The sequence below is a fragment of the Polyergus mexicanus genome, unplaced genomic scaffold (assembly GCF_030449975.1).
Source record: "Polyergus mexicanus isolate NDT 795.1 unplaced genomic scaffold, iyPolMexi1.0 SCAF_17, whole genome shotgun sequence".
Classification (NCBI taxonomy): domain Eukaryota; kingdom Metazoa; phylum Arthropoda; class Insecta; order Hymenoptera; family Formicidae; genus Polyergus; species Polyergus mexicanus.
The window spans coordinates 6,936,865-6,951,918 of record NW_027223337.1 but is presented as its reverse complement, the minus strand read 5'-3'; the positions used below and the strand labels follow the sequence as shown (position 1 = coordinate 6,951,918).

General features: G+C 29.2%; 3 protein-coding genes across 3 annotated transcripts in view; 1 reads left to right on the top strand and 2 right to left on the bottom strand.

Moving 5' to 3' along the window:
* LOC138940781 (SUN domain-containing ossification factor) overlaps positions 1-859 on the bottom strand; it is a 36,208-nt gene extending 35,349 nt beyond the window's left edge. Inside the window, exon 1 of the mRNA XM_070309994.1 lies at positions 388-859. Coding sequence (XP_070166095.1) covers positions 388-446 — 59 coding nt within the window. The 5' untranslated portion in view covers positions 447-859. The remainder of the gene's footprint in view (positions 1-387) is intronic.
* On the top strand, positions 653-13,866 carry LOC138940780 (serine/threonine-protein kinase ATR). Its single transcript, XM_070309993.1, has 41 exons — positions 653-962; positions 1,196-1,343; positions 1,644-1,840; positions 1,920-2,090; positions 2,209-2,366; positions 2,452-2,601; positions 2,683-2,878; positions 2,961-3,100; positions 3,192-3,763; positions 3,844-4,008; positions 4,085-4,573; positions 4,686-4,863; positions 4,929-5,174; positions 5,254-5,367; positions 5,465-5,587; positions 5,673-5,920; positions 6,014-6,235; positions 6,304-6,475; positions 6,549-6,675; positions 6,780-6,904; positions 7,004-7,164; positions 7,268-7,428; positions 7,505-7,698; positions 7,782-7,866; positions 7,956-8,101; positions 8,183-8,299; positions 8,395-8,534; positions 8,629-8,853; positions 9,011-9,271; positions 9,396-9,621; positions 9,709-9,893; positions 9,975-10,165; positions 10,230-10,402; positions 10,491-10,634; positions 10,764-10,921; positions 11,004-11,235; positions 11,303-11,441; positions 11,528-11,642; positions 11,739-11,892; positions 12,057-12,293; positions 12,368-13,866. The coding sequence occupies exons 2-41, from the start codon at positions 1,303-1,305 to the stop codon at positions 12,548-12,550; spliced, it is 7,461 nt and encodes a 2,486-aa protein (XP_070166094.1). The 5' UTR covers positions 653-962; positions 1,196-1,302; the 3' UTR covers positions 12,551-13,866.
* On the bottom strand, positions 11,968-14,990 carry LOC138940784 (odorant receptor 13a-like). Its single transcript, XM_070310000.1, has 9 exons — positions 14,482-14,990; positions 14,189-14,341; positions 13,876-14,071; positions 13,643-13,795; positions 13,458-13,546; positions 13,167-13,380; positions 12,936-13,091; positions 12,590-12,833; positions 11,968-12,273 (listed from the first exon to the last, which is right to left on the bottom strand). The coding sequence occupies exons 1-8, from the start codon at positions 14,661-14,663 to the stop codon at positions 12,759-12,761; spliced, it is 1,218 nt and encodes a 405-aa protein (XP_070166101.1). The 5' UTR covers positions 14,664-14,990; the 3' UTR covers positions 11,968-12,273; positions 12,590-12,758.
* Positions 14,991-15,054: the final 64 nt, after the last annotated feature.

Genomic DNA, 15,054 nt, shown 5'->3' with positions numbered 1-15,054 from the left:
AACAAAACTATCGAAAAAATTCTTTAATAAATCCTAGATAAATTATAATTAATTTTTTGTACTACTTAACATCACGATTTCTTACTGAAAAATATTTTAGAAAATATGAAATATTAACGAAATATTAACGAATAATTTAGCAGAGATCTATAAAAAATTTGAAATTTATAAATTTATAAATTTATAAATTATAAATTTTCAAATATGTAACATATAAAGAAAAATTTTTAAAATGCGCAAGAAATTATTTTCGCATTCCGATCACAATCATAAACGAAATCATAAACTAGAATTTATCGGGTCTTACAATTTATTATTCTACGTGATTAAAAATCAATCTACGAAACTCTAGTTACGTTCGAATATGATGTTCGAATGTGTACTCACCTGGACACCATCGATATTAGGAGCAGCGCCCAGTAGACGTACAACATGTGGGATTTCATCCTCTTCTTTTATAGGATACTGATGTTGTTATCCACCGCATTAGGAGCAACTTTTTTTCACACACATCGTTGTTATTAAACGCGCGGAAACGGACACGAAACGTATTATCGCCGATGCTGTGAACATCATCGACAACCAACACCACCACCGCTACCAACCACCACTACTACCACCATCACCACCACCACCGGTACCGCGAAAAACTGACGTGGTATATTAACGGAAAACTTCCGGCGCCCAACAAGATCGCAATTCGCTTATCGAAAGCGCAAATAAAAAAGTTCAACGAATCGAAAATGCGTTACGTTTACGCGGATCTTTACCGATGTGCATGTAAATTTTCACGCAAGAAAACGACATTACGAATATGGCAAGACACGCGCGTCCACACGCAAAAAGATTCGTGACTCCTCGTGACGTGCTAGACGAGAACAGCTGATTTCCTCAGCGCATGCGCGTCGCGAATCGTCTGAACTTGCTTGCTTTCGGAACCGTTCGGAAATTTTACCCGAAAGGTAAAATAGCGTTTAATTAACCAATCAGGACACAGAAATTTTTGCTCCTTTTGTCCCGATTGATCGATTAAAAGTCACTCTACCCCATAAATAAAATTTTTGAACGCATCTTTATGTGCACTTTTTTTTACATAAGTTTGTTCTTGCTAGCTGAACTTTTTGCACTTTTTGTTTTTTTCTCTCTTTCTTTCCAACTCCCAAATATATATCTATTTCATTTTATTTCATTCTAGTTCAGCTTCAAAGTACAAATCTATCCATTTTTGCTACGCGGGCTTTTAACCGCAATGTTGGATGACAGAGTCACATTTTGTTTATTTACAATAATTTATACACAATAATGGAAGTGAATAGCGATTTGGCGACTTCCACAGAAAATGCGTAAATATCTCGATTTAAAATGTTAATAATTGCATGTTGAATTACAAACAAAATTGTTGGAACATTCCATGTGTGATTGAAATATAAAACATAACAGTATCTGAATAAAAATAAAAATAATTTTATATCATAATGAAAAAAAATTTATTATGCTAATAAATATGCTAGCATTCTTATAACAATAAGATATTTTATATAGCAAAATAATTTATTAAGTTTGAATCAAAAGAATTTTTTACATTCTCTTTATAAGATATAAATATGTACATGTGTTTTGATGATGAATATTTTTTGTCGTAGGATAGCAGCAGAATCGTTGCGACAATTTATCAACCGTCCAATAATAGCAATCTTTTCTGATCTGGAAAATCCTGTAACAGAGCAGATGCTCTGTTCTCTTTTGGAATCTTTATTGAAAAGATCCTCTACCTTAATACCTGTATTAATTCCACCATTCAGTAATGATATAACAAATGAAACTTTACAACAATATGCAGGTAACATTTTTGCATCTGAACAATATATGATACGTGAAAAATTATGCTCCATAATGTGCTGTTAATTATGTATTTTTAGCATTTACAACATGGTTGTTTGGTACAATGTTTTATTTGACATGTATGCCATCAAGCACTGTGGTGCTTTCAAATAGTATTGAAGTACAAGCTTGTATGCTCAGAATATTATCAAGGCATCATAGGACAATGTTTCAAACCATTAGTTCAGAGTATTTAAATATATTTGATGGTATGTAACAGTAGACTTAGGTAGAATAAGGAAAAGTTAAATATATGATGAAGATATAATTATACTGACATAATATAAGTATTTATTGATAATTATAAATATACTTTTTTTTTTATAGAAATATCAGAATTTTATCTAAATGCCAGAGAAACGGAAGAAATAACTCTTTCAATGTTTTATACAGAAAAGGATATTATACACGATTTGGACTTAACCCCATTTCCTGCAAAGATTAAATTGTCAAATGTGTCATCAGTATATATATCTTTATTGCAGGTTTTATTTTCTTATTCTTCAGTTTTCTAATCAAACATTTCTCTAATGAAATTATTTTTAATAATAATGATATTTGTATTGATAGATAATTATGAAAACTGGTGTATCAGTTTGGGATCAAGTAAAACTGTGGGACAAAGCTACAACAATGATTGTTAAATCTTCTCCAGATTTGCAGGTGGAAGTTTTACGGCTATGCATAGAAATAATGAAGAACTGTACTGTTCATGATTGGGTAAATAAATAAAATTTAAAGATATAATTTGTATTATATGTTGAAATATTATATTTGGGTTTTTCATTTTTTTATATATAGGAACTTATGGCTAAAGTTACATATAGCTTAGAAATAGTGAAAAATCTTCCAACTTGGATTAATTCAAATCAATTGTCGATACACTTATCCCAATTGGTAGAAACATGGATACATTTGATAGAATTATTACCTGTTTCATTTAATGTTATGGAATTATGTTTCCAAATTATTGATTTTATAGCTTCTGAATTTGTTAGTGAGTATTTTCTTCTATTTTATTTGAATTTATATTTACACATTTAAATAGATTATAAACTGTTATTACATCTATTTTTTAGCATACAATGCAAAATCTGAAACAATACAAAAATTGATGGAAGCAGCCTGCTATAAAATTAAACAATATTTAATTGAAGAACCAAAGCCCTGTACCATTTTAAAAGCTAAGAAGTTATTGGCTTACTTCGTACATTGCTCGGTCTATATAATTATCAATATATATAATTAATATATTTATATAATACATTTATATATTTTCTGTATTTTCAAATAATTTGTATCTATTTTAGGCTATTATCGACATTTTTATGCGATTCGTTTTTATCGATATTAGACGAACTGCTATACCAAATGAAATTGTTCTTGCAACAGAAATAAGTGAGAAATGGAAATTATTAAGACAAGAGTTGATAAGTTTTGTGCAGGCTGAGAAATTCACAGAAGTACTATATATTATCAAAGCTTCATCTTTATTACAATTGTGGCTGGAAGAACAGAAATTTCAAATAAAATTATATGAAAATTACTTGAACATTATATTAAAAATTCTTATACAGAACTTAAATTCTGACAAATGTCAAAATGAGCAAATTAGCTTTCAAATTTTAATAAATTTAATGGCTCACAATGAATCGAATAAAGTTTTATTACAATCAATATTAGCATTGCCATTTACTCAAACTTTCAAAGGTTCTATGGACATTAGTCAAAAAATGGTGCAGAGAGCGAAATCTCTTGATGTTGGAATAATGTCAGAGTGTCTTGAAACTTTATGTGCATATGGCAATGGAAAAGAAAGATTAAAATTATTACGTGTATGTATATTAAATGGTGAGACACAAATAGCTGTTACAGCAGTATTGTAAGTATTTTTATATACTTTGCCATGAATTTTTATATGTATCTATATTTATTAACTACAAAAATTATATTATAATTTAGGAACAGTGTATTATTACTGAATGATACAGACATAAAACTGGAAGATGTTTGCCAACATGTTCTAAATACTGCTTTATCTTCGACAAAAATAGAAATACAAGAGGCTTTTGCAAATGTTTTAGGCCAGGTGGTTTGTGTTTCATCAGGAAAGGGAAGAATTATCAGGTTTATTGATATTATGATATGAGTATAATAGCATTTATTAAATATTGCAATAATAAATTGCCACATTTATTTTTAGTGAATCATTACACAACAGAAAATGGACAATATATTGTAAATGCTGCACAGAGAATATGGAAGAAAATGTCGAATCTAATATGAACTATTTGCCAAGAACTTATAATCATATTTTTAATACATACTTTGATCTACTTTCATCAACTAACGTTTCCATACGTTTGCATATTTCTAAAAGTATTCTTTCTCTCTCGAATCATATAGAATTATTTAATTCAAATGAAGTAACAAAGAAGTGGCTCTCTTATATACATGATGATAATATTGAAATCCGATCGAATATTGCATCAGTAATCGGGCGATTATTGAGTAATAAAATCTCTATAGTGAACCGTAATAATGAATGTTTGCCGGATACTATACCAGATGATTTGGAAAAATATGTTGATTTAATAATCAATGTTATAACTAATAGTCTTATGACTGCATTGAATACCTCCAATTATTTTTTACATAATACATTACTCGATACTGCGAGGAATTTTGTATGGTAATTATATATATATATACAGAGAGAGAGAGAGAGATTATTACATATATATATATTTGACAGTAAAATTTGCATAAATGTTACACTGCCTATTATATTAATATAATTTCAGTGTCCCATTACATCTGACAGAAAGAAGAATTCTAGATGTATTCTTAATCACGATATTACATCCAAATTCGTTACCTACAGTTATAGCATCTGCCATAGTTACATATCAGGATGTTGCTAATATTTTAAATGTTTCTCCAAAAGCTTTGTATATTCGATATCGAAAAGATTTTTTAGAGGTAACTATTTTCTATAAATAGCGTTATTTCTTTTTGAAATTTTTACAATTTTTATCTTGTTGCAGCTTATAATGAAAAGTGCAGTTAATAATTATATATATTATTCATATAATATGGCAACTACGGTACATCGCCTTGCTAAATGTATTGGCTATGAAGGATCACGTCAATTGCTGCGCAAGGACGGTCACTATGCGATTTGCTTTCTGATTGCCCTTATTGTTGAAGTTCCAAAAGCGAAAGCACTTTTAGACGATATAGCTGAATTGATAAATATGGATACAAAGCAAATGCTTGAAGAATATTTTCCAGTATGTAAAATGATATAATTTAATCGGATTAATATATAATAATGTATAATTTAATCTATCTTCTTTTCCTCTTTTTTAGTATATTTATAGTTATGCGTTTTTAAATATACCTTTACGAATAGCAGAGTGTTTGAGACTAGTAATGAGTATAACAAAAACTAGTCTTGAACTTCTTACAAAGCAGTCATTTATGGTAAAGACCAAAATCTCTTATTATTTAATAGAGAGAGAGAGAGAGTTAACTTTTATTATATAATATCAAAAATATGCATGTATATATTCTTTTATAGGGAATTTTTGAAGAACTTATGTTAAATTTTCATGAATCGCCCAAAGGAATAATAGGCTTTTTAGAAATTATTTCAGAATACGATAGTAATCAGAGAGGAAATTTTGGTACACAAGATCAAGTTGTGAGTATTTGTTTAATAAGTATATTACTTCTTTAACATAAAGTATGTCAAAAATATATTATGATATATATACATATATACACAGGCATTTTATTTGAATCTACGATTACATGGCATACTGGTGAATTTTGATATAAAACTTGGTCCCAAATCAGATGAATATACACAGCAATCTGCACTTGCTTCATTAGCTGTTTTAATTCGGTACATGGGTGCTACTTACCTAACTCCACTTCGATACAAAATTTTAGCGACATTAAGAACTTCACTTGGATTTAAAAGACCTGGTTTTCCGCGCTTAGTCTGCGATGCATGGGACGCATTTATACACAAGTATGCTAAAAAAGTATCAAAAAAATTAATACAATGTGTAATATATGAAATAATAATATTCCTAAATAATAATTCTCATAAAAACTATTTCAGTATAACTATCGAAGATTTAAGATCGCTATTTCCAACAATATGCGTATCATTAATGTCGTTGCAGAAAATATTCCCGGAAAAAGTCAACAGTATGTTAGAATTTCTAATTGTTCAAAATAGTGAAGAACACAACAGTCATATTTCAGAACTATTTTTTATAGACGACATGGAAGTTCCCATCCACATATCTAATATAGTCAAGGCACATATTCTGCAAGCAAAGTAATTTTAATAATATAAATTTATAATTCATATTTTTAACGAGATTTTCTAAAAATTTTTAATTGTAGACCCGAAGGATTTAATGCCAATTTAGAATTATGGTTGAAACGAATTACACACGAAACTGACGAAGTACGAATTAGAGCTCTGAAACATTTACAAACGTTTTTAGAAGAGCATCGCAGCGAGCTTAACAAAATGATATTAAGCGAAACTGATGTTCATCCACTAATAGTTGAAGTATGTTTATCTTTGTTATATATAAATTGTACATGCATATTATTTATTAGAATATTTGTATTTTATTTTAAAGCTGTTAGATACTTTGCTAATTGGATGTCAAGATAAAGATGAATCTATTCGTCTATGCTATGGAGAATGCCTTGGAGAATTGGGAGCTATTGAACCGAGTCTTATTCCACGAAGAATTATTTCTAGGGGTATTTAATTTTTTTTTTTTTTTTTTTTTTTTTTTTAATGTTATAATTCTTATTTTTTGTAAACTTTTCTGAAATTTATATTAAAAAATTTTATTGTATTATAGAGGACAGTAAATTTATATCAGACATGAATGAGGAATTTGCCTGTGTAATACTTGTTGAACTTGTACGAGCTTTCCAAATGCAAAAAAATAGTCAAAGTATGGATTGTTTTTCGCTTGCTATACAAGTATGTAATTTTGTGCATACATTTCACACACACATATATATATATGCATTTATGATAAATTTACAAAAAATCTTATTTAAACATGATCGATATATCCAGGAGATATTAAGAGCATACGACATTTCTCCACAAGGTCGAAATAATGAATTATGGAATAATTTGCCATTCACAACACAACAGATTATTATCCCTTTTTTAACATCACATTACAAGATAGCAACCGTTAGTGATGATGATGAATTACCGCATCCTATTTATGGGTATGTCTTGTAAAAGATATTAGCCTAAGTGTGTGCATATTATGTTTTCAATTTTTTCGTATTATTTGTGCTACTATTTCACGTTTATTGTAAACTTTCATAGTTCTGAAGCTGGTTCTTCAGTGGAAAGCTGGGCTTATAATTGGCTTTGTAGTATATCGAATGTTGTACATGATACATTACTCAGTAATATACTACAAACGTGCAAATTGGCATTCAAGCGAGATATAAAAACATTGATATTTTGTCTACCATATGTCATATGTAAGTTTCAGCACAAATTTAAAAAGCAATGATTTTAATACATGCATTTAGTATATATTACACTTTCTTTTACTAGCTTATGTAATTGCAAGTAATGGAGAAGAGATACATATTAAACTTAAACAAGAAATGTTGACCGTGATTAATGTTGGAGAGAAACCTATACTAGATTCTGAACTTATGCGTCATTTACCACTCCGGTATGGACAAAGTGTAAAGGCGGATGATAAAAGAATCTCGGAAGAAACTAGACGTACACGCTGCTCACGGGTTAGCACACTTTTTTTTTTTTTTTTTTTTAATTATATTAACTTGATACTATCATTTAATATATTATTATATAATTGGAACAGGTAGTTTTTTGTATATTAGATCATTTGCAAAGGTGGCTTAGAGAACGAAGATCACTGCAGGATAGCAGATATAAAGCGATAAAAAGTGCGTAGTAATTGAAAGTGTCTATTTTACATATTGTTTTAATATATAAGTCGATTGTAATATGATTATTATTTTATTAATATTTTTAGAGTTTTGTGATGGATTGGACAGCCTAATTGTAGCAAAAGGTTGTTATGAATCTCGGGAATATCATCGGGCACTAATGTATTTAGAGCAACATATGGTTTTTTCTAACAAAGGTTTATCAGAGTTAACAGAAGGTGGTTTACTTGCTGTAAGTAATGCTCTTTATGTTATTTAATCTATTTCTTTATTTCATATTCTTCTGTTCTCAATAAGATATGCTTTATTACAGAAAATTTATGCACAACTTGATGATCCCGACGGAGTATCTGGTATTCTAGCGACTCAAGAACAATTTCCTACATTACAACAACTGGTTTTAGCTCATGAAGTCAATGGACAACTTCAGGTAACCTTAAAAAATTTACGTAATTTTATATTTTGAAGAAACGCTAATTTTTACTCTATTAGCTTATATCTTGAATACTATGTCAATTTATTTAGGATGCAACTACATGTTACGAAAGGCTCGCGCAGAAAAAAGACTTAAAACATACATACTTGCAAGGTATGATTCAATGTTATCTTGATTTAGATCATCCATTTACTGCCAAACACATATCTGAGGGTCTATTGAGTAACAGGTAATATTGTCATAATAAAACTAAATATATAACTAAATATATAATTAAATTATAAATTAACTCAAACTCATTTTTCTAAATTATGTTACAATAGACCAGAATTGGAGCCTCTCATAACTGAACATGAACTTTTTTGGAGGCTTGGTCATTTCTCTCGATTTGAAGAGACTTCGCAAAAAAATATAAAACATGTACTACTAGATGATCTTATAAAAGGAATCAAACCGGATTTATTATCATTAAAAAAAAATTTAGTATCGTTATTGGAAGATGCTTCCCGACCCGGAGTTTATCAACAGAGTTACTCATATATCATGAAGTAAATCTTAATAATTTATATATATATATTATTATTATTATTATTATTATTATTATTATTATTATTTCTATATTCTTTCTTTTTCACACATACACACACACATGCAGACACATATGCATTATAATGTTCTAAAATGTATTTGTCATATCATTTCCAGATTACATATATTGAATGAATTTGACAAAGCAGTTTCAATGATGCTAAATAATGCAGAAGGTCTTCCAGCAATGCTGGAAGAATGGGAAAAACGCGGACAATTATTGAGGGCATCTCGTGGTCTAGAGTTTGTCCTGAGTATGCGTAGAGCTACTTTGGATTTAGCTGTGCAGTTACAACAAAAAATTCACAATACAGAGAATTCGATGCTTAAGCAAGAAATTGGTAAAATTTGGTTGAAAAGCGCCAAAATTGCTAGAAAGTATGTATTTTATGTATGTGTATATATATATATATATATATATATATATATATATATATATATATATATATGACTCTTTGGCTTTAAATATAATTTTTATGTTAATTACATTTTTTTACATTAGGGCTGGCTTGCATCAACAAGCATATATGCATATTTTATCAGCTAGTGATACATGTCCACCACAACCATTGTATATAGAACAAGCTCAACTATATTGGCAAAAAGGTTGTCAAGAGAATGCTTTCATTACTTTAAATCGTAGTTTTTTAAATTATTTCAAACCAGCACAATATTACAAGCAATTATCTTCAGGAGATTGTAATGAAGAAAGAAAACAATATGCAAAGGTTTGTAATGCTAAAATACAAAATTATTAATTATCAAGAAATATAATATTTATAATTGTTTTATATTTATATTTGTGTGTTTCACAGGCAAAACTTCTTTTTGCGAAATATAATGATGAAACTCTCAATGTTGATACAGATGGTTGTATCATTAATTACAAAGAAGCGATAGAAGTATGGAGAGGATGGGAAAAAAGTTGGGTATTATGTGCTCAATATTATGACACTATTGTTGAGAGAATGTCTGAAGAAGACAAAGATAGAAACAGACAGTAAGTTTGCTTCAATATAATTTCATTTTGTCATGATATTGAAATTAGAATTATGATTGAAATTATACTTATTATTAACAGAGATCTGCAAGTGCATATGATGAACTTTTATGGCAAATCGCTTCAATATGGATGCAAATATATTCATCATTCAATGCCTAAGATGTTGACCATCTGGTTGGATCATGCTTCTCGTACTACGATTACTTCCGACTCAGCAGATATAGTTAGACTTCGTCAAGATCGTCTAATAAAGATGACTCAGATTATGGGTATCTATTTCTGAATAATTAGTAAAAGATCGATTTATGATAATAATCAGTTTTCATGTTGCAGATGTCTATCATCATAGATTACCGACTTTCATGTGGCTGACAGCATTCAGCCAACTTGTATCGCGAATTTGTCATCCATGTTTGCAAGTGCAAAATACTCTTTGCACAATTTTGGTGAAATTAATTTCTGCATATCCTCAGCATTGTTTATGGATGATGGCATCAGTTTTTAATGTATATTTTATTAATATTAATAATATTACACACTATTTTATAAAATAAATAGAAATATATAGAGTCTGCTCTTTTGTTAATTTTGTAGTCTTCGTACCCGGCGCGACAGAAACGATGTCAGGAAATCTTAAATCATGCACAATTGAAAACACTGGCAATGTCTAAGCTTATCAAAGACTTTCACAGACTTTGGGAAAGATTGATTGAACTATCTAATAAAACAATACCAGATGTAAGTTACGTTATTCAATCGTAATATGTGCAAAATTAGAGTTATAATGGCATAGTATATATGACAAGATATATCATAAATTAATAATGTGTATAATCTACTAATACATTTCTTATTCTTTTACAATAGGGGATGTTAAATACTACAGTGAATCATTTGTCAAAAAATTTGCCGAGATTACTCGCAAGTAAAGATTTCAGTCCAATTATGATGCCAACAACAAAGTTTAGGCAACTGCATCTTCCATCTAAGAATACTTCAATTGAAAATCATAATCCATTCTTATTGTACATATTGCAATTATTATCAAAATATTATTTTTATTGTAATGGGCTATATTTCACGTTATCTTTTATAATATGTATGCAGGAGATGGGTGCATATCACGAAAATAGAAGAAAACGTGATAATAATGCCGTCGCTTCAACGACCGCGACGAATTGCATTGAGAGGATCGGATGGTAAAGAATATCTGTTCATGTGCAAACCAAAAGACGATTTACGTAAAGATTTCAGATTGATGGAGTTCAATGATATCGTAAATAAGTATCTTCAAAATGACCGAGAATCGCGACAAAGGAGGCTCTACATACGAACATATGTAAGATCTGATACATATTCGATTCATATTCGATTTCAATAAATCATTAATTATTCTCGATTTGCAGAGCGTGGTGCCATTAAACGAAGAATGTGGTTTAATAGAATGGATACCAAACTTGGTTGGTTTTCGACCTACTATTATGAATTTGTATAGGGAAAGAGGCATTGCATGTACAAATAAAGAACTTAAAACGATGTTATGTCGTAAGTCGTAATTTGATTAGTAAGAATATTTAAAATTCAATTTTAAAAACTTATTATCTCATCTCGTGTTTAAATCTTTTTATTAGCTTTGAAGGATCCATTAGAAAAGAAGAAACAAATGTTTCTAGACAAACTATTGCCGCGGCATCCTCCTGTGTTTGCTGATTGGTTTCGCATTATGTTTCCTGATCCATATGGATGGTATGTCAGTAAAATATATTGTATTATTATCCTAATATATTTTGCTCTCGTAATTTTTTACATGTATAAATATTAATTATTTAACTTTTAAAAAAGGTATGAGGCTCGTACTGCATATATTAGAACAACCGCTGTTATGTCCATGGTGGGTTACATACTTGGACTTGGAGACCGTCACGGAGAGAATATATTATTCGATTCTAAATGCGGAGACTGCATACATGTTGATTTCAACTGTTTATTTAACAGGGTAAATAGTTGTTATAACTAATGAAAGTTCGGAGAACAAATTATGACGTGTTCAACTTATAAATCTCTCTTGTATATTATATTTTTATTATTACATATATGTATCAACATGTCATTGTTGCATCTCGTTCTATCAATATAATACATTATAATATATATTCTTAGGGCGAACTTTTCGATTGGCCTGAACGTGTACCATTTCGCTTGACACATAATATGGTAAACGCTATGGGTCCCCTTAAAATTGAAGGACCATTCAGACGCGCTTGCCAAATTACCATGCGAGTACTTCGGCAAGAATCGAGCACATTACTGAGTGTACTCACACCTTTCGTCTATGATCCTCTTGTCAGTTGGAATAAGAATCAACCTGGTGACGCGGCTGAAAAAACAAATGAAAAAGTACAAAAATACTCTTCTTTTATGTCAAATTGTGCAAGGAATAAGAACAAAACATTTATTTTTGTATATTTTAGGCTGTAGAACATATAAAGAACATTGAACAACGATTAAAAGGCTTGATTCGTTATCCTGGAAGGAAGGCAGAAAATATTGCATTACATCTTAGTGTTGAAGGACAAACTAATCATTTGATTCTAGAAGCGACAAATATAGATAATCTGTGCCAAATGTATTTTGGATGGGGTGCATATTTATAACAAGTGGTATAGAATATCAAGAGTGACAGAAATACTCACAGCATTTTATACAAATAGGATAGAATAATGTATGATCACGTAATGTACAGTATTGTACTAGTCATGTGCTACATTGTCAAAACTTTCATATATAATTTTGAATTATTATTATTATCTGTTCTAAATATTTTAATATCTTAATCAATAATCTACACACAATTTTATTCAATTATAGTTTGACATTAGTTTCATCTGAGCTAAAACTTCGAAGCAGCATAAAGTATGAGACAGCGGTACTTAATACCTATAAATTAGAAGAAGAATTAAAATATTTTTTTGTTTACATATAGAAATCACACAATTCTCATATATTTTCTAATATAACAATATGGTAATTCCTACTTACTGCATTAAAATTTTCCAAATGCATTACATAAAATTTTCCTGCAGTAATCTTACTAGATTTTTGACTACGCAACATAAGTAAACATATTTCAGTTTTAAATGAAATCGGCAATTCATACCAAGCAATTGTATATATAGTTCTACTGATCATAGAACTCTGTGATGAAAAAATATCTATATATATTATCTTTATAAGATACTAATTTTATTTCACTGTCCACTATCCACACACCTCATATATCAAAGCATCACCAGGAATACAAAAAAGCAGCAATTGAAAAAGTGCCATGATTAAATATGAGATATATTTAATCGATTTAGAGATTATACTTGTAGTTATATTTGCAGTTGCAATTTGAAGACCTACTAGACAGATTATGAGACTGCTAGCTAGTGTTTGTAGAAATAACATTGGACTAAAAATTGTTTCCATATAATCACAAAACCTGAATGTAATATTATGATATTTTACTTTATATAATCATATTGTATATCAAAATAATAATTTAAAATTATTATATACCAAAGGACGACATGATGATGTTTAATAAGATCTATTATTTGTAATTTAATTTTTTGCACAATACTTTCTTCAATGTATACATGTTGCATCTGGAAATAAGAGAAAAAATTATTAATACATAATATTAGCTGTTCCAAATATATTTATTTATAATGACATGGAAGGCTTTTGAAATAGATACTAACAAAATCAATTTCAGTGTCCATATTTTCTATCTTTTCATGAAGTACTTTAAAATGTCCACATGTGTGAAATAGTGCTGTTGCAATTAAAGTATCAGTTCCCAAAATAACAAGGCCACATAAACTTGTTGCTACCATTTGCGAAAGATAAATAATCTATGTAAACAGGATATGTACACAGGATATTATCACACATCCTCAATAATTCGATAAACCGGAAAAGGTATATTTCTTACCTCATACATTGGAAAATTATAATAATTTTCTGGGTATAAAGCTATGAATGGAAAATGCTTTGTACTATTATTATCATTAGTATTTTTAATCATAGTAACAAATATCTCAATTATAGGTAGACTGAAGAAAAATACTAAAGAATTACAAATTAAGAATAAATATCCTTTAGTATATAAAGATCCTTTTTTCACATATCTATGAATAATAAGTAGTAGTGAATAACTAGTACACGCACACGCATAAATAACACGTGTGTTGCGCTACAGTTAAGTGCATCTGTTGTGTATGTAATTTGGAAAAAATTTTATTTACATTGCATATACATTTGCATGTTTCGAAACGTGTGCCATCATTATTTCCCAATAATCTGTTAACATATATTCTATTAAAAAATCCATTTTCCTTCTGTTGCTTACCCAAACCAGCGATTTTAATATGGCAAGTAAGATAGTGAGCAATACTGAACTGTAAAAATGTATATGAATTAAATAAGATGATGTGAATCTTGCTCTTAAAACCAAATTAATCATAATCAAATTGCAATATAGTGTATGTGTGTAGAATTTGGTTTGTATCAATAATGGGGAATCGTGAACACATCATACCTTGTTTCCAGTACTATAGCCAAATCGTTCCAATTTTGATAAATTTGCATTACTTGCGGTATAACAATAGCAAACATACACATGCAACACATGATATATCTTACAATATTCGTTGGATAAAGGCCAACAAACTTTAAAACTTTTCTATTAATAAATACATAATTATTGACATTTCTCTCCATTTTATTTAAAAGGATATATAATCAGAAATAAAATTTTGGAAGAAACTAATATTCACGAACTTTATATATCAGACATCTATGCTAGCTAATACCGATAAAAATAATATTAGAGAGATCGACAAATAAACATTATAAATTATTTGATGTTTGAAAACGTATTATCGGCCTTTCAGTTTGCATTCTATACTTTTTTTAGCTTTCTTAATTGATTGTTCATTCTATTGAAGCAATTAGCAAACATCACTGATTAGTACTGAGCCAATTAATAGGTGAGTGTATTAAAGATCTACACAGAGGTGCAAGACATAAAATGTAGGCTTTATAACTACCCTATGTTCATTAATATTTCAAACCTAATAATAGCTAATTTGCCAGATCAACATCTATCATT